This window comes from Bombina bombina, chromosome 1 (genome assembly GCF_027579735.1).
Source record: "Bombina bombina isolate aBomBom1 chromosome 1, aBomBom1.pri, whole genome shotgun sequence".
Taxonomy (NCBI): domain Eukaryota; kingdom Metazoa; phylum Chordata; class Amphibia; order Anura; family Bombinatoridae; genus Bombina; species Bombina bombina.
In genome coordinates, this window is record NC_069499.1 from 1120753661 (window position 1) to 1120779105 (window position 25445).

The 25445-nt window shown below is 37.7% G+C and overlaps 1 protein-coding gene across 3 annotated transcripts in view; it reads left to right on the forward strand.

Moving 5' to 3' along the window:
* Positions 1 to 25445, forward strand: part of GRB7 (growth factor receptor bound protein 7) — a 260167-nt gene that overhangs the window by 109389 nt on the left and 125333 nt on the right. The window contains exon 2 of one of the 3 annotated variants that reach the window (XM_053698130.1): positions 19989 to 20088. The exons of the other annotated variants lie outside the window; for them this stretch is intronic. Within the exon in view, the coding sequence (XP_053554105.1) occupies positions 20049 to 20088 (40 nt within the window). The 5' untranslated portion in view covers positions 19989 to 20048. The remainder of the gene's footprint in view (positions 1 to 19988; positions 20089 to 25445) is intronic. 3 annotated transcript variants of the gene reach the window in all.

Genomic DNA, 25445 nt, shown 5'->3' on the forward strand with positions numbered 1-25445 from the left:
CATAAGGTATAGCGTAAATACCTTTATTGGTGTGAATCCAAAGGCTACTCTTGGAGAAGGGTCAAGGATTCCTAGGATTCTGTCCTTTCTCCAGAAAGGTCTGGAGAAAGAGTTGTCAGTCAGTTCTCTGAATGGTCAGATTTCTGCTTTATCTATTCTTTTACATAAGCGTCTGGCAGATGTGCCAGATGTTCAATCTTTTTTTCAGGCCCTGGTCAGAATCAGGCCTGTGTTTAAACTTGTTGCTCCTCCTTGGAGCCTTAACCTTGTTCTTAAAGTTTTGCAGCAGGCTCCGTTTGAGCCTATGCATTCTATAGATATTAAGTTGTTATCTTGGAAGGTTTTGTTTCTTATTGCTATCTCTTCTGCTCAGAGAGTTTCGGATCTCTCGGCTTTGCAGTGTGATTTGCCTTACCTTATCTTTCATGCATATAAGGCGGTTCTTCATAGTAAATTGGGTTTTCTTCCGAAAGTGGTTTTGGATAGAAATATTAATCATGAAATTGTTGTTCCTTCTCTCTGTCCCAATCCTTCTTCTCATAAAGAACGTCTGTTGCACAACTTGGATGTTGTATGTGCTTTAAAATTCTACCTTCAGGCGACTAAGGATTTTCGCCAGTCTTCTGCCTTGTTTGTTTGTTTCTCTGGAAAGCGTAAGGGTCAGAAGGCTACTGCTACTTCTTTCCCTCTGGTTGAGAAGTATAATTTGTTTTGCTTATGAGACTGCTCCTGAGAGAATTACAGCTCATTCCACTAGGGCTGTCTCCTCTTCTCAGGTGGGAGGCTGATCTCTACACTAAAACTAAAATTAACCCTACAAACTACCTTATTAACCCCTTCACTGCTGGGCATAATACAAGTGTGGTGCGCAGCGGCATTTAGCGGCCTTCTAATTACCAAAGAGCAACGTCAAAGCCATATATGTCTGCTATTTCTGAAAAAAGGGGATCCCAGAGAAGCATTTACAACCATTTGTGTCATAATTGCAAAAGCTGTTTGTAAAAAAATTCAGTGAGAATTTAAAGTTAGTGAAAAAGTTAACGATTTTTTTTATTTGATCGCATTCAGCATGAAATGGTGGCATGAAATATACCAAAATAGGCCTAGATCAATACTTTGGGTTGTCTACTAAAAAATATATATATATATACATGTGAAGTGTTTTTTAGAGATTTCTGGCAGATATCAGTGTTACAATGTAACTATGGCTAATTTTGAAACAAAATGGTTTGAAAATAGCAAAGTATTTATTGCCCTATAACTTACAAAGAATATGTAAACATTGGGTATTTCTAAACTCAAAATTTAGAAACTATTTAGCATGGGTGTTTTTTTGGCGGTTGTATATGTGTAACAGATTTTGGGGGGTCAAAGTTAGGAAAAGAAATTTATTTTCAATTGTTTCATCATATTTTATAAAAAAAAAAAATTATAGTAAATTATAAAATATGATGAAAATAATGGTATCTTTAGAAAGTCAATTTAATGGCGAGAAAAACGGTATATAATATGTGTGGGTACAGTAAATGAGTGAAAGTAAAATCACGGCTATCACAAACACCACAGAAATGTAAAAATAGCCCTGGTTCGTAAGAAAATTAAAAAATGGTCTGGTCACTAAGGGGTTAATGTCCCTTTAAATGTTCTATCATATTGGAGTGTGTAGGGATATTTGGTGTTCACTTGTTATGGATATTCAGTCATGGAATAGTACTGATTGATACAGCATCTCTCCTCATACATTGTCCTACACCCTACTGCCTTTGTAAAGTTTACTAACTGGTAGTTTTTAAACCCTTTAGATGCCACAGAGAAAGCTGCAGAGTATTGCTTCATAGTTAATTGTATCTAACTAGCCAGTAGTCTGTGTATCCTACTGTAAGTATACATTATTTCATGAATCAGTATTGATTATGACTTCCCACCTACACTCTAACGTTCTGTTCTAACATTTTCCCCTTATAGACTTCCTAGAGCCTTCTCGTCCTGTCCACAACTCCCCCATCTGGAAGCTTTTATAAATAGAACAAAAACACTATCTGCCACTGTCTCAGTTACACTCACTGTCTGTGACGGCCTAAAACACTCTGGGCATAAAATGTTTAAATGCTGAAATAATGCTTTACTATAAAAAAAAATAGTTGAACACTGTTTAATGTGATGTACTTAAGTCATGTATGGGTGTAGAACGACTTTCCTTCTGGGAAATGGTATACTGCAGACCTTTAGAAATGCCAGGCACGATGATACCTAACAAATAGGTCCTGGCACCCCTAAAGCCCAGCATTTGGGGAACATGTGAATGTCACATCCCTCACCTCTTAAATTCCCTGTACAGGATGCTGGACCTAGAACCAGGCATGGGGCAGTCAGGACCATAACTTACTGTTGCATGTGTCTTCAGGGCAATAAAAGAGTTACATCAATTATGCAAGTATATTGTACAGCAGCAATGTATCCCCTTTATTGCCTATGAGTTTCTAGTAGTCAAGGGTTTAAATCACTTCAATATTTCTGTTTTGAGCAATTAAAGGGTTATATCACTTCCATAAGTAGGTTCCTTACCACCAAGCAGTTAAATTATTGCTGCATGTTTGCAAATGGCAATCAGGAGATTAAACCATTGCCTCATTCATGTGTGATACTTGCAATAAATGGGTTAAAAGCCATGCTTCTTTATAATTATCTCTGTATTCTTTGTTGAAGGAGCAGCAGTGGACTATCTGTTGAGCCAATCACAAGAGGAATTTATGTGTAGCCACCAATCAGTAGCTAGCTCCCAGTAGTGCATTGCTGCTCCTAGCATTCATTGCATTTCCCCTTAATTATAAATGCTTTCCCTGTCCAATATCCACACAAATCATATTTTATTTCCTACAGACAAAGCACTTTAAAAAAAAAAATTTGTTCTGTGAATATGAGTATAGGGAAAACATTATATAAAATGCAAAAAAGTTACATTTTCTATAGATGATTATTATTTCCTAATACCTTCAAATGTAGCATCACCTCATCCCTAAAATACAAAAATGTGGAAGATATATATCAATAAAAAATCTGTAATTGAAATTTAAAGAATAAAATGTATTATTTTTGGTTGCTTTTACATTTACCTTATGCAGAGGTCGACAGTGACCATGTATGCAGGCTCCTGCCTCTGTCCAAACTCACTTAGGCCTAGTTTCAATTGAGGTGGTAAATTGTGCAAACTGTTGATTTAAAACATTTATCTCCATTAAGGTCTATGGAGATTTGTATGTTAGAACCAGTCTCCACACTTAACCACCTCAATGGAAACTAGGCCCTTAGTGTAGTAAAAACAATAATGAAATATCCACTCCAATCACAACAATGTGAAGTTAATTCAGTACCTTTCGAGATCCTCATTTGTAAAAAGAAGGTTATTACCCTGTATATATATACATATATATATATAGGTTGCGGGTAGAGTAAGAAATTGGGTTATCCTAGCATTACCTGGTTAAACCTGACATTACCCAAGTGGCAGTGGGTAATGCCTGATAAATCTTTTCATAGTGCACTGAGTCACTGCATCAAATAAATCTACGATGCACTGTAATTCACACATCTTCACTATCTTTTTTGCCTCCGCCTGGGGGTTCAAGGGTTGCAAAGCCCCCCTTGTAAACCTCATTCCTGGTGGATGCCAGAGGATTGGCGGGGCACCTTCCTTGAACCTCCCAGACAGAGGCAAAAAAATTAGTGTAGATGGGGGAATTACATTATATCGGGCTTTACCCACAGCCGCTTGGGTAATATCAGGTTTACCCAGGTAATCCTAGGATTACCCGGATTTCTGACTATCTGTAACATATATATATATATAATTATTATTATTAAAAAAAAAATTCCCCTTTTTCTTTTTCTTTCTTGGACCCTGTTTGGCAGTGTGAGAAACGTTAGTCATGACTACAGCTCAGATGACTTAACAGAATGTCCTGTCATTTGGCAGGGGGATAGATGAGTGATTTAGCTTATGATACCATGGCCAATTTATGTAACTAAAGTTTGTTAAAGTATTTAAGGGTTCCCCAACTCAAGAACCACTAACAGGCCAGATTTTAAGGATGTCTGAAGTACAGCACAGGTGATATAATCTGCTACTCAGTAAGTCTGGCTATCTAACCTGTGGTAATTCTGAAAATGTGGCTATTTAGTGTCTATTGACAACTGGAGCTACAAAACCATGAAGTAATTGAATATATGAAGCATATGCATTTTGAAACTGAAGGATTATTGATTGTGCATTATATATCCATGTGTGCTGTGATGCTGAGTGATAACCAGTCGTAGATGGAACCATGGCTAAGTTAATATCTATAGGGGGAGACAGGAGTTGAAGTTGTTAAACCAGAATGTGCGTTTAATCAGTAATTGCAACATATTTGTATTTCCTGCATATTCTGCACTAACAAACACAATGCAATTATTTGTGAATTCTAGATAATGGAGACATTTGCAAGGCAAATGTGCATAAAAATAGGATCATCATGTCACAACAGAGTAGCAGGAAAATAGGCTATCAGTATACTTATGGAGGAGTACACACAACGTTAACAATAAATCAACACATAATAAAATGTAAATATAAACTAAGGGCTAAAATGCTCAAATATTTATGGAATGTACGCTTACACCTTTATAGTGCTTAAAGCCAAAAGTAACTATAGAGACGCTGTCCTATATCCCTAGTCATTGACAGCTTACCTGTGTGCCAGCGAGGAAGGAATAAGTAGAACGATAAGACAAGACAACTTGTTTTTGTACTTTAGTAAAGAAGCCTGATGTTGCATTGACAAGTGTTCTCTCTTTACAAGGGTCTAATATACGGTTGCTACCTCAGCCATGTTTTCCTGGACACCTATAAATTACACATACTGCAGGGTGTTCAGAGGGGAACATGATTTGCACCCCTGGACAGCAGACAAACAGTGATCCTGGAAAGCACTATTCATGTTCCTCCCTGCGCACCCTGCAGCATGTGTAACTCATGTGTCCAGGAAAACATGGCTGAGGTGGCAATCTTAGTCTAATAGCAGTTTTGTTCTTTACTTTTGTTTGCAGTTCATATTAATAATTTAAAGCACATTCTCTGAACATATGAGAATGTGCTTATACCTGAGGTTTCTTGGATGTTCTGTTATTACTTGTTACTTGGGGATTGGGAGCTGATTCCCTTGGGAAAAAAATGTGGCAGCCATATTGATTTGCAGCAACAGGAAGTCAACATCACCACTTGTGTTATTACATGTACAATCATGGTCTTGTATATGCTGTCAATTTCTATTTATGAACTTTTGAGAATGTTGTATCAAAAATATTTTTTAAATTAACAAAAGCTTTCCATAACTTTTTTTTTCCATTTAAAGGGACATTAGAACTGCTGGGCACAGTGTGATAACATAATGGTTGCCACTAGCTAATATACTATTATTGTATCCTCCTATGCCCGTGGTTCTCCTTATAGGTTAGGTGCAGGTTGGTGAAGCTTTACATTGTCAAGTTCATCATGATCTTAGCACTTTTTTGACAGCATATATACATTTTCATTTCATTTTTGTAATGATATGAGCCGCTTCACTTCTGAGGAATACATAAGCTGCTTTTTTTATGAAATCCTCCACAAAATGAGAAATGTGCCCGTCCCTTGACTTTCATAGCATTTAAGAAGCAGTATGTATAGTCTATCCATTGTATAATATAAAGAAAAGGTTATGCTAATGAATTCCATATCCCAGGCTGTTTTGCATTCCTTTACAAGTGCTTGTGCCTAGAAGGTTATTCCACCAATTAACTTATTTTTTTAAATTCTCTATGTTATACTTAGTGAACACACTGTTCTTTGTTACTATATAATGTGACACCTTGCTACAAAATATCTGCATATCCTATTAAATGTTATATCCACAGACGTCTATTTTCTCTTGAGGATACTAAACAGCTACATCTGAATTCCTCTTTTTGACATGAAAGTTAAACGTTCATTATTAAGATAGAGCATGCAATTTTAAGAAACTTTTCAATTTACTTTATCAAATTTGCTTTATTCTCTTGGTATCCTTAGTTAAAAAGCCTAGGTAGGCTCAGGAGCAGCAAGAGACTGCTGGAAGCTAGCTGGTGATTGGTGGCTACACATATATGTGTCTTCTCATTGGCTAGCTCCCAGTAGTGCCCTGCGGCTCTGAAGTTAATCACAATCCTTTAAAAAAGCTTATCAAATAATTTATCTAACACACAAGAGCATTTTCTTTTTACATGTTTATCTCTCTTTAAAACAGTCCTGTATTATAATCTCCATATTCCCCAATTCAACCTTATAAACAACAAAATAAAACCATTTTAAGAGACAGAACTTTTTCAAGTCTACCAAATGTTTCTTAAGAAGATCGACCGCAGAACCGTTGTAGTTTGTAAACCATAGTACTATATTTGGCAATGTGTTTTGTTGCTTGTCTATTTGAGTCAGATTCTTTTCCTCTAGTTACAACACACCTGCATATAGTAGAGCTGCTGAGAAATGAACATGTGCACGTTATGTGGGGGGCGGGCAGCGCTGTGGCGATGAATCACTCCCGGACAAGTCAGGATGTTTTTGGCACCTTTCAGAGGAAGACACACCTGTCCCTGTGGCTGTGCAGGGTGTACTATACACCTGGGGGGGATGACGCCTTCTGCAGGCTCCAGCTACAACAAAGCATTGTTCCTCTCAGACAGTAAATGACGACAGGTCCTTTTCCTCCTTCAATATTTTTGCTTAACCCCTTCCTTGCTGGTGATGCTTATTACATAAGAACTGTGTTTAAACAAAATACATATTAGATACAACCTGGGTTAGATTCATGAACACACTCTTTAGCTTCTCCAGTCTACAGCACCAGTAATTCTTAAAGGCACATTCAGATGCAAACTATGTTAGAGCAGGTCATTTATGCATTATTAACAGTACTTTACTAAGGGGTCAATCACAATTTTATCTAATGAATGTTCTACAAAGTTCACAGTTAAAGTCTGTGGGGATTTTTGTAAATAAATTATTTGAAAAGCTTTTCTAAAGGTTTATGACCAACCCCAATGTGTTCAATGCCTGTGGGGTGAAGTCTCACACATATGAACCACAAGCAGGACATGGCCAGTGAGATAATCAGGTATGGCAGATTTACATAGTCGCCAGTCGCCAGAGTGGCTGCACTAGCACAGTAAGAAAAGTAATGCAAAAACATGTTGGTATTCGAATCTTTCATATTTTATAAAACACATTCACTATAGATCATTGACTTCTCCATTCTATAGTTTCTAGGTTCCATGTAATACCATTTTTAATCGAATATATCAAAAACTGCACATTGTCCCTTCAGAAAACACATTTAATTTCTGGAATTACCCTGTGTTATAATTCCATTGTAAATAGTGGTTGCGAATATAGAAACATATACCCTAAATACAGACATAAACAAAGATGAAGAAAAGGAAAAGAGAGAAAAAAGGGATATTAACAGAAAATCAGAATAAAACACAAATATATTATCACCTCTGTGGTAAAGATGTCTATTAACTAAACCCTTATATCCCCTTGTAGCCATGTGCCTATAGACTTCCTTTTGTCAAAAGGGTCTAGATCCAAGCCGTACATTTTTTATACACATTAGGTTGCTCTAAATGTATAAGTTATATACACATTACCATACATGTATGGCTTTCAGTTAGGACTAAACTTAACCCTTTGATACCAAAAAGGCTTATGATGCATTATTACAGTTCAAAAAGTTAACTGGTGATTTCTACCAAAATAAGATAAAACACATACAACATTGATCCAACATTTTTGCCACTTGTGACTTTTTGCACAACGCTGTTGATAAGAACTTGCATTGGCTAGGATGTTACACACGCGTGATAAATACACATTCTGTAACGTTATATGCGCTACAGACATTTTAGATGCACGCTACTTTACATTTTATTAGACTACTTCATATTCTGTCCTTATGCATTTGATTTACACGGCTGTATAAGTTAGATACATATTGCCTTGTGTACTAAATCCAGTACCTATATATATATATATATATATATATATATATATATTATATATATATATATATTATATATATATACAGGGACTGCAGAATTATTAGGCAAATTAGTATTTTGACCACATCATCCTCTTTATGCATGTTGTCTTACTCCAAGCTATATAGTCTCGAAAGCCTACTACCAATTAAGCATATTAGGTGATGTGCATCTCTGTAATGAGAAGGGGTGTGGTCTAATGACATCAACACCCTATATCAGGTGTGCATAATTATTAGGCAACTTCCTTTCCTTTGGCAAAATGGGTCAAAAGAAGGACTTGACAGGCTCAGAAAAGTCAAAAATAGTGAGATATCTTGCAGAGGGATGCAGCACTCTTAAAATTGCAAAGCTTCTGAAGCGTGATCATCGAACAATCAAGCGTTTCATTCAAAATAGTCAACAGGGTCGCAAGAAGCGTGTTTAAAAACCAAGGCGCAAAATAACTGCCCATGAACTGAGAAAAGTCAAGCGTGCAGCTGCCAAGATGCCACTTGCCACCAGTTTGGCCATATTTCAGAGCTGCAACATCACTGGAGTGCCCAAAAGCACAAGGTGTGCAATACTCAGAGACATGGCCAAGGTAAGAAAGGTTGAAAGACGACCACCACTGAACAAGACACACAAGCTGAAACGTCAAGACTGGGCCAAGAAATATCTCAAGACTGATTTTTCTAAGGTTTTATGGACTGATGAAATGAGAGTGAGTCTTGATGGGCCAGATGGATGGGCCCGTGGCTGGATTGGTAAAGGGCAGAGAGCTCCAGTCCGACTCAAATGCCAGCAAGGTGGAGGTGGAGTACTGGTTTGGGCTGGTATCATCAAAGATGAGCTTGTGGGGCCTTTTTGGGTTGAGGATGGAGTCAAGCTCAACTCCCAGTCCTACTGCCAGTTTCTGGAAGACACCTTCTTCAAGCAGTGGTACAGGAAGAAGTCTGCATCCTTCAAGAAAAACATGATTTTCATGCAGGACAATGCTCCATCACACGCGTCCAAGTACTCCACAGCGTGGCTGGCAAGAAAGGGTATAAAAGAAGAAAATCTAATGACATGGCCTCCTTGTTCACCTGATCTGAACCCCATTGAGAACCTGTGGTCCATCATCAAATGTGAGATTTACAAGGAGGGAAAACAGTACACCTCTCTGAACAGTGTCTGGGAGGCTGTGGTTGCTGCTGCATTCAATGTTGATGGTGAACAGATCAAAACACTGACAGAATCCATGGATGGCAGGCTTTTGAGTGTCCTTGCAAAGAAAGGTGGCTATATTGGTCACTGATTTGTTTTTGTTTTGTTTTTGAATGTCAGAAATGTATATTTGTGAATGTTGAGATGTTATATTGGTTTCACTAGTAAAAATAAATAATTGAAATGGGTATATATTTGTTTTTTGTTAAGTTGCCTAATAATTATGCACAGTATTAGTCACCTGCACACACAGATATCCCCCTAAAATAGCTATAACTAAAAACAAACTAAAAACTACTTCCAAAACTATTCAGCTTTGATATTAATGAGTTTTTTGGGTTCATTGAGAACATGGTTGTTGTTCAATAATAAAATTAATCCTCAAAAATACAACTTGCCTAATAATTCTGCACTCCCTGTATATATATATATATATATATATATATATATATATATATATATTTATAATACTGGTATAGATTCACTAAGAGCATTTTTCCTCTCTTTGTAGCCTGTTCACTACAGATCACACACCTCTCCATTCTGTAGTGAAAGGGGCTCCTTGGAATAACATAAGAACCAAAGATTAAAAAATGGTAGTCCTTGCTTTGTTAAAAACCAAAATGGAACAGCACTCGGGAGGCACGGAATAAAATAAAAGCACTTTTATTTGTAAATTGTTAAAACATAAGCACAAAACAGGAGAAAAATCCTTACGCTTTTCGTGCCGCAAGTGGACACTTAATCATAGGAATCAGTAGGATCTGCAGCGGCCTGGTTTGTTTGTAGTCCTTGCTTTGTTTCCTAACACATTGCTGCCCATGGTACAGAAAGCCAGAGTTGGTTACTCTGTTCTTTCTTTTTCTACAGGTCTCTGTAAGGAGTATGTGTCCTTTCACGCCTTGTTAGCTGTCTTCCTGCCAGACAGCTAGACTGCAGGTAAGTGCTTTTGTCTTCTTGGTCTTGGAGACTTGTACTTCAGAAGAATATGCAGTAGATAGGGACATTTTTAAAATCCTTTATACAGGATTTTCTTTGGCAGTGGGCAGGCACATTATGTATGTTGAGACTAGGGGGAATATTTATCAAAGGTCTGGCGGACCTGATCCGACAGTGCGGATCAGGTCCGCCAGACCTTGCTGAACGCGGAGAGCAATACTCTTGTGAGCTGCTGGTGCAATGCCGCCCCCTGCAGATTCGCGGCCGCCAGCAGAGAGGTGTCAATCAACCCGATCGTACTCGATCAGGTTGATTTTCGCCGATGCCTGTCCGCCTGCTCAGAGCAGGTGGACAGGGTTATGGAGCATCGGTCTTCAGACCGCTGCTTCATAACTGCTGTTTCGGGCGAGCCTGTAGGCTTTCCAGAAACACAAGCCCTCAAGCTCCATCCGAAGCTTGATAAATGGGCCCCTAGGGATTAAGCTTCCCTTTATTAGGACGTTTTTCCTCTTTGGGCTAATTTTGTTGAAATACTTTATTAGTATGTGTTTAACTTATGTTTTATATAGGGATTTATGTATAAACTTAAAATTTGGCAGTTGGTTTTCTTTGCTTGCTTAGCTAGAACAGGCTAACTGACAGACTGCTTGAGCGTTTGTGTAAATTAAACTCCGTTGTTGTAGGCAGATGGAAACGTGCACCTTTTACTTGCTGTGTAGTTTCCTCTCTCTATACCCCTGATTATGAGCACTACATTTGCTCTGAACAATAGACAAACGGGCAGAATACTGAATAAGCATTGGCCTCTGTTGCCATCGAATAAAAAATTGCCTTTTATCAGGAATACTAAACCGATGGTGGGATATAAAAGGGGCACTAATCTAAAAGATCTTTTGGTTAAGACTGACCCTAAACAATGCTATCAAACAATGCAGAAAGCTAACATCAAGGGTTGTTACAAATGCCTGGGGTGCATCACTTGCAACTCGATGATAGCAACGAAAACGTTTCACCATCCACATAAGAATAAGATTTATAATATTCGCCACTCTATTTCTTGTAATACCACACATGTGGTGTATCTACTCGTTTGCCGATGTTCTTCGTTTTATGTGGGCAAAACACAAGGAACTATAAGGGAAAGAATGACCAATCATTGTTTGGCCATTAGACAAGTTCTGGACACAGGACATTCTGATTAACCATTGGCACGCCATTGCCTAAAGAAATCACATCCGGTGTCTTCCATAAGGATTATCCTAATTGATCATGTCCCTAAACCAGACAGAGGAGGAGACTGTAATAAGATGCTCCTAAAACGGGAGACAGAATGGATCTTTCGCCTAGGAACTGTGTATCCTGGAGGACTCAATTCTGTACCAGATTTTAAGGCCATGATCTAGGAGATGGCACTAGAAACATACTGGGGGTGCGGAATTTCAGTAGGGGTGGTCACAAACAGTTTGGTGTTTACGGCACACCATTAGGTGTGCGGTTCCTCCATGTACTGCTGTGTAAGGGTTTGTGTGAATAGGGTCTCACTGATGTGGATCTGGTTCATTTCTCTCCCTCCCACCCCTGCTAGAATAGGAGTCACTCTACTAGTCAGTGCCCCCTAGTAGCCTGTTGCTGACGCAATGATTGATGGCATGACACATTCAAGGAAGGGTCTCAACCCATGTACATCTGATTACATTTATAGTAATAGAGATTTGTAGCAAAATGTGCATGATGTATTACACTGATGCTCGTTTTTATTTTAAAGTTTATATTCTTTTTAGTTCCTTACATTTGTAGAAGTCTAGCCATAAGAGTCATGGTAATGATGTTCAATCTAGAAAATTTGTGTATTTTAGTTGACTGGTATTGGATCTAGTGTGGTATGACAATGCTTAGACCCCTATTATATATGAATGTGAGTAATAGGAGAGAGAGAAACAGAGGTATCATATGGCACACTTAGGTTGAGAGCCTAAATTAACATATACTAGGCTAGCACAAAGGATAATAATAATTAAAATATAAATTTTATAAATTCATATAAAATAAAAAAGTTTAGCTTTAAAATAGGGTATAATTGTAGTGGATACAATGTTTTGGTAAAACCCATTCAATTAGATAAGTAGTGTATCCCTGCCTCTATATAATTATATGAATAGTGTGAGTGATTTACGTAGAGACATCATGTATCCCATTACATTTACTACATATTACTATTGGAGTAATTCAATTTTAGAACCTTAATAGAGTAGTACTACTGTATATCTCATATAGATGAGCTACAATTTATCCCTAAAATGACAGAATATGTCATTCGTTTATTGAGTCAGATTAAAAAGGTCTGTCCCAAAGGAGGAACACCCTAGATTTACAGAATTAACATAGTTTCAGCAAATTAATTATGTTAAGTTAAATCGTTTTTTCGGATCCATTCTTTATTCATATGCATTATTCTATTCTGAAGTTTAGAATAGAATAAGGCATATGAATAAAAAATGGATCCGAAAAAACGATTTAACTAAAGATAACTAATATGCCGGCAATTGCCGAAACAAAATTATTTAAAACCGCCACCCACATCACCGACACTAAATAAAGCTATTAACCCATAACACCGCCACCCCCCTCTTGAGAAAAAAGGAAAAGGTATTTTCCAGAAACTTAAATTGGTTATCCTATATAACAGGGCTTGTGTGATCTAATGGTAGGTTAGGAGATTACCGTGTACTGAGCGAGTTAGTTACCCAAATAGTGTGGTTTAAACGTTAACATATATATAGCACTGATAATATATAACATTTAAACCACTATGTTCACACTATTGTAACAGTACAAGTATCACCGGTCTAAGCATTAACCCACAAGTTTAAGAAAAAAAATGCCAATTAAGGCCAACAAATTATTAAATTCCCATAAAGTTTTCTATTAACAAATATCTCAGGAGAAGCAGTGCGAACGCCTGACGCTTCTCTCTACTGTCGGATATTCGCGGAGTGGCGTCATTGAATTTCAGTCTCTTCAGTGTCGATCTAATACATGATCGTTTTAGAGAATTCTGGCAGCCAAATTGTGTACAATTGTTACAGTAAGGCACCTCAGCTTGTCTGAGGTGTAGGGGGCCTGATTGGTTTATTATTTAAAAAAAAATTTGCATAACGTTAACATAACGTCTGTGGTATTACAAATTCTTAAAAGGACAGTGTATTTAAAAAATTTCTACAATTTGGGGAATTTTTTATTTAGAATTATGGACATGGACCAAGACTGTGTCTTTTGACAAATGCTTGTTATGCCTTGAGGCACAAATTGTTTTGTCTATGCAATTCTGTGCTGCATGCTTAGCCAGAACACTTGAATTTAAAGATAAAGTGTTGCCCTCTGAGCCCAATGTCTCTCAGAATGATGCTGTTCAGGCAATGCCAAAGCTTTCTCAAACGTCCCAAGCCTCTATGGTGTCACATACAGTGCCTGCAGTTCCTCTCAGCCTCCTGGAGGAGTTTATTTGCCTGCAGATTTTGCTGCACAGGTATCTTCTGCGGTATCTGCGGCATTATCTGTTTTTCCTATGCTGGGAAAACGCAAGAGGAAAATAAGACATTCAGATAGTAAGGTTTCTGTTCCACCAACTGCTACGCAGGTTGCCCTCCCTCATAAGTCTGATGAGGAGGATACGTCGGTAGCCTCTGAGGGTGAAATCGCTTGAACACCTTCATGTACTTTAAAAGGAGGTATTGGCTACTTTGGACGACTCCAATACTTCTGTCTTTGTCAACTCTAAGAAGTCTAGTAAACTTAATAAATACTATGATGTTCCTTCCTCTGTGGAAGGTTTTCCTGTCCCAGACCGTGTGACAGAGATTATTTCACACAGGAATGGGAGAAGCCAGGGATTCCTTTCTCCCTGTCTCCCATATTTAAAAAGATGTTTCCTGTTGCTGACTCCATTAAAGATTCTTGGCGCACGGTGCCTAAAGTAGAAGGGTCTTTTTCTACTCTCGCTAAGAGAACTATGATCCCTATAGAGGATAGCTGCTCCTTTAAGGATCCCATGGACAAAAAGCTGGAAGCTTATTTGAAGAAGATGTATGTTCATCAAGGTCTTCAATGGCAACCTGCAGTTTGTATTGCCACAGCAGCAAGTGCGGCATCTTATTGGTGCAACGCCTTGTCTGAATCAATTTTAGTAGAGACTCCGTTGGAGGAGATACAAGATAGGATTAAGGCTCTCAAACTAGGCAATTCCTTTATTTATGATGCTAACATGCAAGTTATTAGACTGGCCTCTCTGTCCTAGCCTAGCCTAAGTCCATGCTTCTGGGGCTTCCTTACAAGGGTAAGACCTTGTTCAGATCTGATATTACGGGTGGAAAAGGGTCTTTTTTACCGCAAGACAAGAACAGACTCAAAGGACGTCAAAGTAATTTTCGTTCCTTTCGTAACTTCAAAAGTCTTCCTCTTCCTCTTTCAAGCAGGTGCAGTCTAAGTCTTCATGGATGTCCAATCAGTCTTGGAATAATGGGAAGCAATCAAAGAAACCCTCAACTGAGTCTAAGTTAGCATGAAGGGTGGTCCCCCGGTCTGGGATCGAATCAAGTGGGGGGCAGACTTTTCCTGTTTTGTCAAGCGTGGAGACGAGAAATCCCAGATCTCAGGGTTACAAAATAGAATTCAAAACTTTCCCTCCCAGGGGCAGATTTCACCTCTCAAGATTATCTGCAGACCAAGTAAAAGAGAGGCATTCTTGAAGTGCGTTCAGGACCTTTCCTCCCTGGGAGTGATTGTTCCAGTTCCAGTAAGGGAACAGGGTCTAGGATTCTTTTCAAATCTTTATTTAGAAAGAAAAGAGGCCAATTGCACTTCTGTTTTATATTGGTTTATATATATATATATATATATATATATATTTATTTTTATATATATATATATATATATATATATATATAGTGTAGGTGCTGTGTGTATTTTTCGAAACTGCACAAGTACAAGAGAGGAAAGAACCTTCTTTATGAAAAGAATACATATATAGCTCTTTGGGTTATACAGTGATTGGCAGTAGTATAATAAATATACATGTGGAGTGAAATGTGTATATGGTCCGCTGATAGGTTAGAAACGATCTTGAGTAAATTAACTTCAGTTGTATAGTTAGTTGTATTCCCTCTGGGTAACTTATAGTAAATAGCTGATGTAAGCTCTTGGAACTAATAAGCATAGTAAGCAAGCGCAAATTATATGTCACTTAATGTGTACCATAAATAGAGCAAAAAGCTCCTGAATTGTCTGTTACGCTTATACTGCCACTTTATACATATTGGATTCAACAAAAATATCCTAATTGAGTAGCGAAATTGACCCTTGTAGTTCAACAATAAATAAATATACAAGAGGTATACGAGTATATATATTATATTAACCAACTGTGAGATAAAGTTGGTAGACCACCCCTTGTGATTTAATCGCTAAACTCAATTGTGCTATAATAGGGTTAAAATATACAGTCACAATAATAGTTACTTCAGTTTGCTTGGTATACTACAAAGTCTAAACCGGTAAGCCCAGAGTACACAACTAGTGTATATTAACAAAGTCGTTGCACAACCATGTAGTTAGGTTTAAAGTCGCTTCACCTTGAAAATATACTACAGTAATCAAGGATAGCCTAAGGCTAACTTAAAACACAGGAGCTCCTAGGACTCCTCACCATTACCCTAGCGTCCCTGACATGTTTCGCCGTGAACCGGCTTTTTAAAAAAAGCTGGTTCAAGGTACTCGTATACCTCTTGTATATTTATTTATTGTGGAACTACTAGGGTTGATTTCGCTACTCAATTAGGGTATTTTTGCCAAATCCAATATGTATAAAGTAGCAGTATAAGCGTAACAGACAATCCAGGAGCTTTTTGCTCTATTTATGGTACAGTAATAACACATTAAGTGACATATGATTTGATATATACATGCAACAATGTTGCACTTGCTTACTATCCTTATTAGTTCCAAGAGCTTACATCATGGAATACATGGACTGTTACCTATAAACGTTGCTGCAGTCAGACACCAAGTTTAACCAGCTATTGACTATAAGTTACCCAGAGGGAACACAACTAACTATACAGCTGAAGTTAATTTACTCAAGATCGTTTCTAACCTATTAGCGGACCATATACACATTTCACTTCACATGTATATTTATTATACTACTCAAGGTTCCTAAGTGTGTTTTTATTGTACTTCCCATTTTATTTTTAACTTAATAAACGTTAAGTTTTAACTCTTCTTCCACAAATTTAATTTTTATGTACGCTGTTTATAACATATTGGCTAATTTTGCTGCCAATCAGTGTATAACCCAGAGTGCTATATGTGTGTTCTTTTCATGAGGAAGGTTCTTTCCTTTCTTGTACTTGTTCCATTCAAATCTGTTCGTGGTTCCCAAAAAAGAGGGAACTTTTCGACCCATTTTAGACCTAAAGTGCCTCAACAAGTTTCTTAGGGTACCGTCCTTCAAAATGGAAATCATTTGTTCCATTCTTCCTTTGGTCCAAGAGGGTCAGTTCATGACGACCATAGACCTGAAGGACAGCTACAAGGGTGGTTTTCTTAGGGACCATAATAGATTCCCTATCCATGAAAAGGTCAGAAAATCCAAAATTTTCTCTTCTTACCTCTCTCTTCTACTGTTCGGCCATCAGTGGCTCAATGTATGAAGGTAATTGGTCTGATGGTCACTTCCATGGACATCATTCCCTTTGCTCGATTTAATTTGAGAGCTCTGCAATTATGAATGCTCAGACAATGGAACGGAGACCATTCGGATCTGTCTCAGAGGATAGATCTAGACCAGTCGACAAGAGACTCTCTCCCGTGGTGGCTTTCTCAAGACCATCTGTCCCAGGGCACATGCTTCCGGAGACCTTCCTGGATGATTGTGACCACGGATGCCAGCCTGCTTGGCTGGGGAGCAGTCTGGGACTCGTTAAAGGTGCAGGGACTATGGACTTGGGAGGAGTCTTCTCTCCCCATAAACATCTTGGAGTTGAGAGCAATTTACAATGCTCTGATGGCTTGGCCTCAATTGTCTTTAGCCCGGTTTATCAGGTTTCAGTCGGACAACATCACCTCAGTGGCTTACATCAACCACCAGGGAGGAACTTTGAGTTCCTTAGCCATGAAGGAGGTGGCATGGAATATTCAGTGGGCGGAAGCTCACAATTGTTGTCTATCTGCCATCCACATTCCTGTAGTGGACAACTGGGAAGCGGATTTCCTGAGAAGACAGACATTTCATCCCGGGGAGTGGGCTCTCCTTCTGGAGCTGTTCTCCAGGTTAACCCTCAAATTGGGGGTGCCAGAGTTGGATCTAATGGCGTCTCGGCAGAACGCCAAGCTTCCAAGTTACGGTTCAAGGTCGCTCTGATAGATGCTCTGGCGGTTCCTTGTGATTTCGGTCTAGCATACCTGTTTCCCCTGTTTGTGCTCCTTCCATGAGTTATTGCTCGTATCAAACAAGAGAGAGCATTGGTAATTCTAATAGCTCCTGCCTGGCCTCGCAGTATCTGTCTAAGCGTGTATTTTCTGAGTCGGTCATTGAGACCATGATCCAGGCCTGTTACTCGAAAAATTTACCATAAGATATGACGTAAATACCTTTATTGGTGTGAATCTAAGGGCTACTCTTGGAGTAGGGTCAAGATTCCTAGAATTTTGTCTTTTCTCCAGGAAGGTCTGGAGAAAGGGTTGGCAGTCAGTTATCTGAAAGGTCAGATTTCTGCATTATCTATTTTGTTACACAAGCGTCTGGCGGATGTGCCAAATGTTCAACCTTTTTGTCAAGCCCTGGTCAGAATCAGGCCTGTGTTTTAACCTGTTGCTCCTCTTTGAAGCCTTAATCTTGTTCTTAAAGTTTTGCAGCAGGCTCCGTTTGAGCCAATGCATTCCATAGATATTAAGTTGCTATCTTTGAAGGTTTTGTTTCTTATTGCTATCTCTTCTGCTCAGAGAGTTTCGGAACTCTCGGCTTTGCAGTGTGATTCGCCTTACCTTATCTTTCATGCGGATAAGGCGGTTCTTCGTAGTAAATTGGGGTTTCTTTCTAAAGTGGTTTCGGATAGAAATATTAATCAGGAAATTGTTGTTCCTTCTCTCTGTCCCAATCCTTCTTCTCATAAAGAACATCTGTTGCTCAACTTGGATGTTGTGCGTGCTCTAAAATTCTACCTATAGGCGACTAAGGATTTTCTTCTGTCTTGTTTGTTTGTTTCTCAGGAAAGCATAAGGGTCAGAAGGCTACTTCTACTTCTCTTTCCCTCTGGTTGAGAAGTATGATTTGTTTTGCTTATGAGACTGCTGGACAGCAGCCTCCTGAGAGAATTACAGCTCATTCCACTAGGGCTGTCTCCTGTTCTTGGGCTTTGAAAAATTAAGCTTACGTGGAACAGATTTGCAAGGCTGCAACTTGGTCCTCTCTGCTTGCTTTTTCTAAATTTTCCAAATTTGATACATTTGTATCGGCTGAGGCCTCTTTTGGGAGAAAGGTTCTTCAAGCGGTGGTGCCTTCTGTTTAGGTCTTCCTGTCCTGTTTTCCCTCCCTGTTCATTCTGTGTCCTCTATCTTGGGTATTGGTTCCCACTAGTTTGCCTGATAAATTTCTTTCTTTCCGGATATAGCGAGTCCACAACCCCACCCTTTATTAAGACAGTTATTTTTTACTAAACTTTAGGCACCTCTACACCTTTGTGTTATTCCTTTTCCATTTCCCTTTGGTCGAATGACTGGGGATTATGGGTAGCCGAGTGACACTTAACAGCTTTGCTGTGGTGCTCTTTGCCTCCTCCTGCTGGCCAGGAGTGATATTCTCACTAGTAATTGAATGTCGTGGACTCTCCATATCCGTAAAGAAAGAAAATTATCAGGCAAGGATACATTTTGTTTTTAACAACAGATATGAACTAAAAGCCCCATAAAGTCTGCCATATTTCCTTCTGAAGTGTAATTTGAATTAATTCTTAGGATCTTTTTATGCTTAGCCCAGGCATGATTGAATTCCCTTACAGTATGTATCCTTACCATCTCTATGTAATGTATATTCAATGGATCAACCACTCTTACTTTAAATAAGTGCTTGCACAAATATCTCCTGAAGCTTCAACCTTCCAACTTAAAGGGACAGTAAAGTCAAAATTAAACTTTTATGACTCAGATAGAGCATGACATTTAAACAATATTTCCAATGTATGTCTGTCAGCTAATTTGCTTAGTTCCCTTGGTGTCTTTTGTTGAAAAGCATACCTTTGTAAGCTCAGGAACAGCAAAGTGCTAGTTGGAGCTAATTGCTGATTGGTGGATACATATATATGATTCTTGTCATTGGCTCACTATATGTGTTCAGCTAGTTTCCAGTAGTTCATTGCTGCTGCTGCTTCAACAAAGGATACAAAAAGAATGAAACAAATGTGATAGACATAAATTGGAAAGTTGTTTAAAATTGTGTCAACTGGATATAAAACAGTACTTCATTAGTAACAACAGTTATTATTATTTTACTTTATATTAAAGTAAACATAAAAAAGAACAGATTGTGTTAAAAAAAAAACACTTTTTTTTTCTTGCAAAATGAGCACTTAGAAATTTTCCGCGTAGCCCAGCCCACAGCTAAACAAGGAAGCAGACACTGCAAAACTTAAGTTTTGGGTCACATGATTTTTGCAGCAGAAGTCCTATATTGATCATGAGCAATAAAGTGACTGGAGCTATTTTATGGTGTCTCCTAGCAACTCTTCAAAAGAAACGCTATACCTTTGACTTCCTGTTGAGGGCGGGGACAGCAAATAATGGACACTTCAGAAATGACGTTAAAAAAAGGATTTAAAGGTAAAATCATTTTAAAATGATGAATAATACGTGTTGCAATTATTTCTATTAAGTATAAGGCAATGCTTTTTTGTTACTACAATGAAACACACTGTTTAACATCCCTTTAAATAGACATAAATTTGCAAAAAAGAAAATGCTGTAATATGTTAGCGCATTTTATGGTTACACTATTGCTGTGTTTTTAACCCTTAGCAGTGCAATACTAGGAGCTACTTAAACATATCTGGTGAACCAATGACAATAGACAAATGTGTGTAGCCACCAATCACAAACTAGCTCCCAAGGGGCATAGCTACTGCTGGACATATGTACTTACATTTTTTTTTGGGGGGGGGGGTTAAACAAAGGATACCAAGGGAACAAAGTAAATGTAACAATAGCAATTCATTTAAACTTGTCTTAAAAATGTGTGCTCTATCTGAATTTGTTTTTGTCTTTTTTTTCTGTCACATTAGAATAATGGTCTCTTGTTTTGGTTGTGTTCTTTCTGGGGGGAAAGTCCTTCAGTTTCAGCTGAATCATAGTTCATCTGTGAAAGTATGCTTCATATATAGATATATGTCTGTGTTACATAAATACTGTAGAGGATTACATTACACAATGACGTATGTGTTGCATAGCCGTCAGTTAATTAAACAATGACAATGGTTAGATACACACTACCCTGCTATTCTGTAATGTACACATCTTGTATTTCATCACACAGTGCTAAATGATAAACACACATTGGACAAAATTCACTATTGCTGTCTCTATACAATCTACTTGGGAACCCATTCACTAATCAATAAAGAGATTAGGTGCTTTTGTGAATCAGCAGCCTAGACCAAATTTGAAGCACAAAAAATAGGTGTTTTTGTGAATTTATATTATTCCATTCAAATTGTCCTTAAATTATGTGGGTAAAAACATAGTCAAACTTGATAAAAACTCATACTTAAAGGGACAGCCTACTTCAGAATTTTTATTGTTTTAAAAGATAGATAATCCCTTTATTACCCATTCCACAGTTTTGCATAACTAACACTGTTATATTAATATACTTTTTACCTCTGTAATGACCTTGTATCTAAGCCTCTGCAGACTACCCCCTTATTTCAGTTCATTTGACAAACTTGCATTTTAGCCAATCAGTGCTGACTCCACGGGCGTGAGCACAATGTTAATACCAAGAGAACAAAACAAATTTGATGATAAAAGTAAACTGGAAAGTTGTTTAAATTTGCATGCCCTATCTGAATCATGAAAGTTTAATTTTTACTAGACTGTCCCTTTAAGGTATATAGAAATGTACGGAACCAAAGTTGAAATTCTAAACAAGATGTCTAAGGGTTCCCTAAATTTCTAAATTGTGAAATGTCTTGCAGCATTGGTGAGTGGGTTGAACAGGGGTGTTCATTGCTGGATATCAAGTTTTCTCAAAATTAGTATCTATTACACCTGTAGGTCTCGCAGTATCAGCTTGCTGAATGTAGGCTGGAAAATTTATTTAATTGTGCTCATTAAAGCAAATAAAGACATTATGCATGTAAAACTATAAACAAATGCAAGCTAAATGATGTTAAACAGCGTAATTGGATTTGTATGTGCTTCACAAAAAAAATTGTTATTATCAGCGAGTTCAGGGTGCTCTCTGTCACGCTTGCAAGAATATGCATTCTTGTGAGCTTCATTACTTTCTATGGAGCTAAGCTTGCTCAATGGGAATTCAGCACCTTTTCTTAGATCATTTTGTGAGGTCTACCCATGAATGGGCCGGCTTGACATTTTTTCTGCATGATGATGAATTTGAGATCATCCCTATAGAGAATATGCAGTGCTCTCTGGAATTGGTCACTGATGGTGGTAGAGATGTTGTTAAAAACACAGTCTAGTTGAACATTTTTATTGTTTAAAAAGATAGATAATCCTTTATAACCAACACTGTTATATTAATATACATTGTACCTCTATTATTATATGTATCTAAGCCACTGTAGACTGCCCCTTATTTCAGTGCTTTTTACATTCTTGCATTTTAGCCAATCAGTGATGGTTTTTACATAACCATTATCATTCTCCACAGGAGTGAGCACAATCTTATCTATATGGCAGACAGAAATTAGCACTGCCTAGCGGTTATGCAAGTTTTAAAAAGCACTAAGATAAGGGGCGGCCTGCTGGGGCTTTAAAACAGGCAACCTTAGAGATGATAAAGCATATAACTATAATAATGTTGGTTATGCAAAGCTGGAAAATATGTAGTAAATGCGTTATCTATCTTTTTAAACAATTGAAAAAATCAAGTAGACTGTCCATTTCGGTTTACACTGCCAAGCGACTTATTCACTGCAAGTTTATTATTGTAATTTAGATAAAATGTGCTGTTGTATTCCCTAAGTTCTATAGAGGGAGTTACATTATAAGTTCCACAAGCATATAGCACTGAGCAAGTTAAATGTCATAATATTCAATAAAGGTTCAGGACAGCTGAACCAAGGAACCATTACTGGAATCATGTATGCCTTAATAAGTTAACTAGCTCAGCCTTAGATTACACAATGTTGCACCATTTTTCATTGTTGTTTGCTGGCATAATAAGACTGTAAATCATTTATAAAAAAAATAGGAATCTGTAGTGTATGTAGAATAAAATCTGGCAGTGTTTTTTACCCAGTAGATGGTCTAATAAGCTGCCGTCAGTGATGCCATTTAGTGAACATTAGAGGCTGGCACTCAATCCTTTGTAAAATGGTTTTCCTCGATCTTTGCCTTTTCTTTTGCAAGTACCTATAGCCCTAGAGAGCATGGGCTGCTAATTGAAATTCCTATGTTTAGTAAATTAAATATTTGTTTTACATTATTTCAGTACTGTTAAAAGGCCATGTTTAATCCAAGTCATATGGGACAGCCTTTGTTTGTTTAAATGGCCTTCTGGGGGGCAGAATGGGCCTGCTTAGAGTCTGTGCGTTAAAGGTGCAAATAGCAGTCTGATAAAATGACATGTAACTGCACTGTGCAAACTGTCACAAATTGCATTAACAAGTGAAAGTGGAAAAAAGAATGTTTAATGTGAATGCTTAGAAAGACTGCTAATTCCTTGCAAATGTTTATAGAGTTCTTACAAGATACATGCAGTTTATTGGCCTTCCTGTTATTGTTCATGTAGCTTGTGGTTTGGAGAGCGTAGCAGCTGGCGTGCTAGGGGTTATTAATTGGTCTGGCAAAGACAACTCTGCAGACACTACAGGTTCCGCAAGAGGACAGAAAAAAATGCAAACTGTCTTGTTTCTTTTGTGTGGGAACCCGTCAGAACACTTGGGTCACATACCTGAGTTAACCCTTCTATGATTAGGCTTTGTATGTTATTCCCACGCACTTAGGGAGGTACACTAGGTTTTTAATGTAATATAGTATTTGACTACATACCTTTTTAGCATAAATTACAGCAGGTGTGATATTCGTATTAACAAATTATTGTAGCAACACATTTCGCATATCTGTCATATCTTGTTAAACAAAATATGTTAAAGCATGTCTCAAAAAAACAAAAAAAAAAAGCGTTTTGAAATAGAAAATTGCCTTCTTATAGATAACATCAGGTAGGTGCATATAACTATCATAGTCATCTCTGTGTATTTTGTATAGAGGCTGCATACTTCAAGGCAGGATGGAAATTTCCACTAGCCCTAAACTTGTAAGATCTTGCCGAGATCACATATATATATATACATACACACAAAATCTCAATTTTTTTGCTTCAAATACTGTTTTAACACAGTGATCCCTTACTCGCTGTGTTAAAACAGTATTTGAAGCAAAAAAATCTTATATTTTGCATATTTAATTTGCATATCTTACCCAGAATCCTCTTGTGCATTGGTAACAATATACATGGAGTTTTACTGGGGAAAAGCAAGCAGGGAACTTGCCTGGATGTGCTAATTTCCTATGCAAAACGTACACACACACACACACACACACATATATATATATATATATATATATATACATACATACATATGTAGTTGCACACACATATACACATATACACACATACATATACGCACACATATACACACACATACACGCACACACACACACACACACACACACATATATTTTTCCATCCCTGCTTCTAGGGTTTATATATACAGTGGATACAAAATCTTTATATCAGTTTTTATCTAATGTTTGCCACTGGTTCCTTCCTGTTTTGGTTAATTTGTTTCTGCATTACATAACACTGATGAATATGTTAATATCCGTTTAACTAAACTTGTATAACTTTGAGGTCGTTTTATCATTTTCCTTTACCTTGTAACTTTTTGTGAATAAGTGACAATACTTTAGATTTAATAGGACATTTTTTGTACACAACAGTAAAATAGAGAATTTACTAAACTATGTACTGTTTAATAAACCAAAAGGTTTAGATAGACGCTGCAAGTATGTAAAATATGCCAATTTCAGAACAGACACCGCAGTACGTGTATGCTGCACTAAGGTTATCACTGGGAGCATGTATAAGGTGGGGATGCTAAAAAAATCAAAATTCTCTTAAAGGGACAGTGAACACAGTGATATTTTAATCTAAAATGTTTAGTTATGTTCAATGAAACAACCTTGCAGTATACTTTCATTATTTATTTTGCCCCATTTCATGTAATTCAGTTCTGAAATTATGGATTCTGAGCTGAAAATGCACCCTTATAATTATATACCCTGACTTATAAAGGCTAACCCTGCTACATATGTTTTGTTAATTGGCTTTAACAACTAAAAACTCAAGAACAGGTCACTTTATACTAACTTACTGTGACTAGCCTTGTTGGCTGCAGACTGAAGCCCAGATTGGATCCTTCAAATAAGGCAGGTGGTGAGTGGAGTTTGGCTACTGTAAAACAATTGTAGTAAACATTGTGTTCATTTTTGTTTTAAAAGTGTTTAGATTTGGCTTTTATGTTATTTTATAGCGACACAACAGAAAGGTGTTTACTGTCCCTTTTACACAGTATGGTAGGACTATATAACCCCAGTGTACAGTATGGTTAAACTACTCTTTAATGTTTCTGACCTTTGACATTACGTATGTTGCATATGACTTAGAGGCCTGTGTGTGGTGGCCATCAAACTCTAGATCAGCAAAGCAGTGGGCTACTGTAGGCCTGTGTATGGCCATCAAACTCTAGATCAGCAAAGCAGTGGGCTACTTTAGGCCTGTGTATGGCCATCAAACTCTAGATCAGCAAAGCAGTGGGCTACTGTAGGCCTGTGTATGGCCATCAAACTCTAGATCAGCAAAGCAGTGGGCTACTGTAGGCCTGTGTATGGCCATCAAACTCTAGATCAGCAAAGCAGTGGGCTACCATACA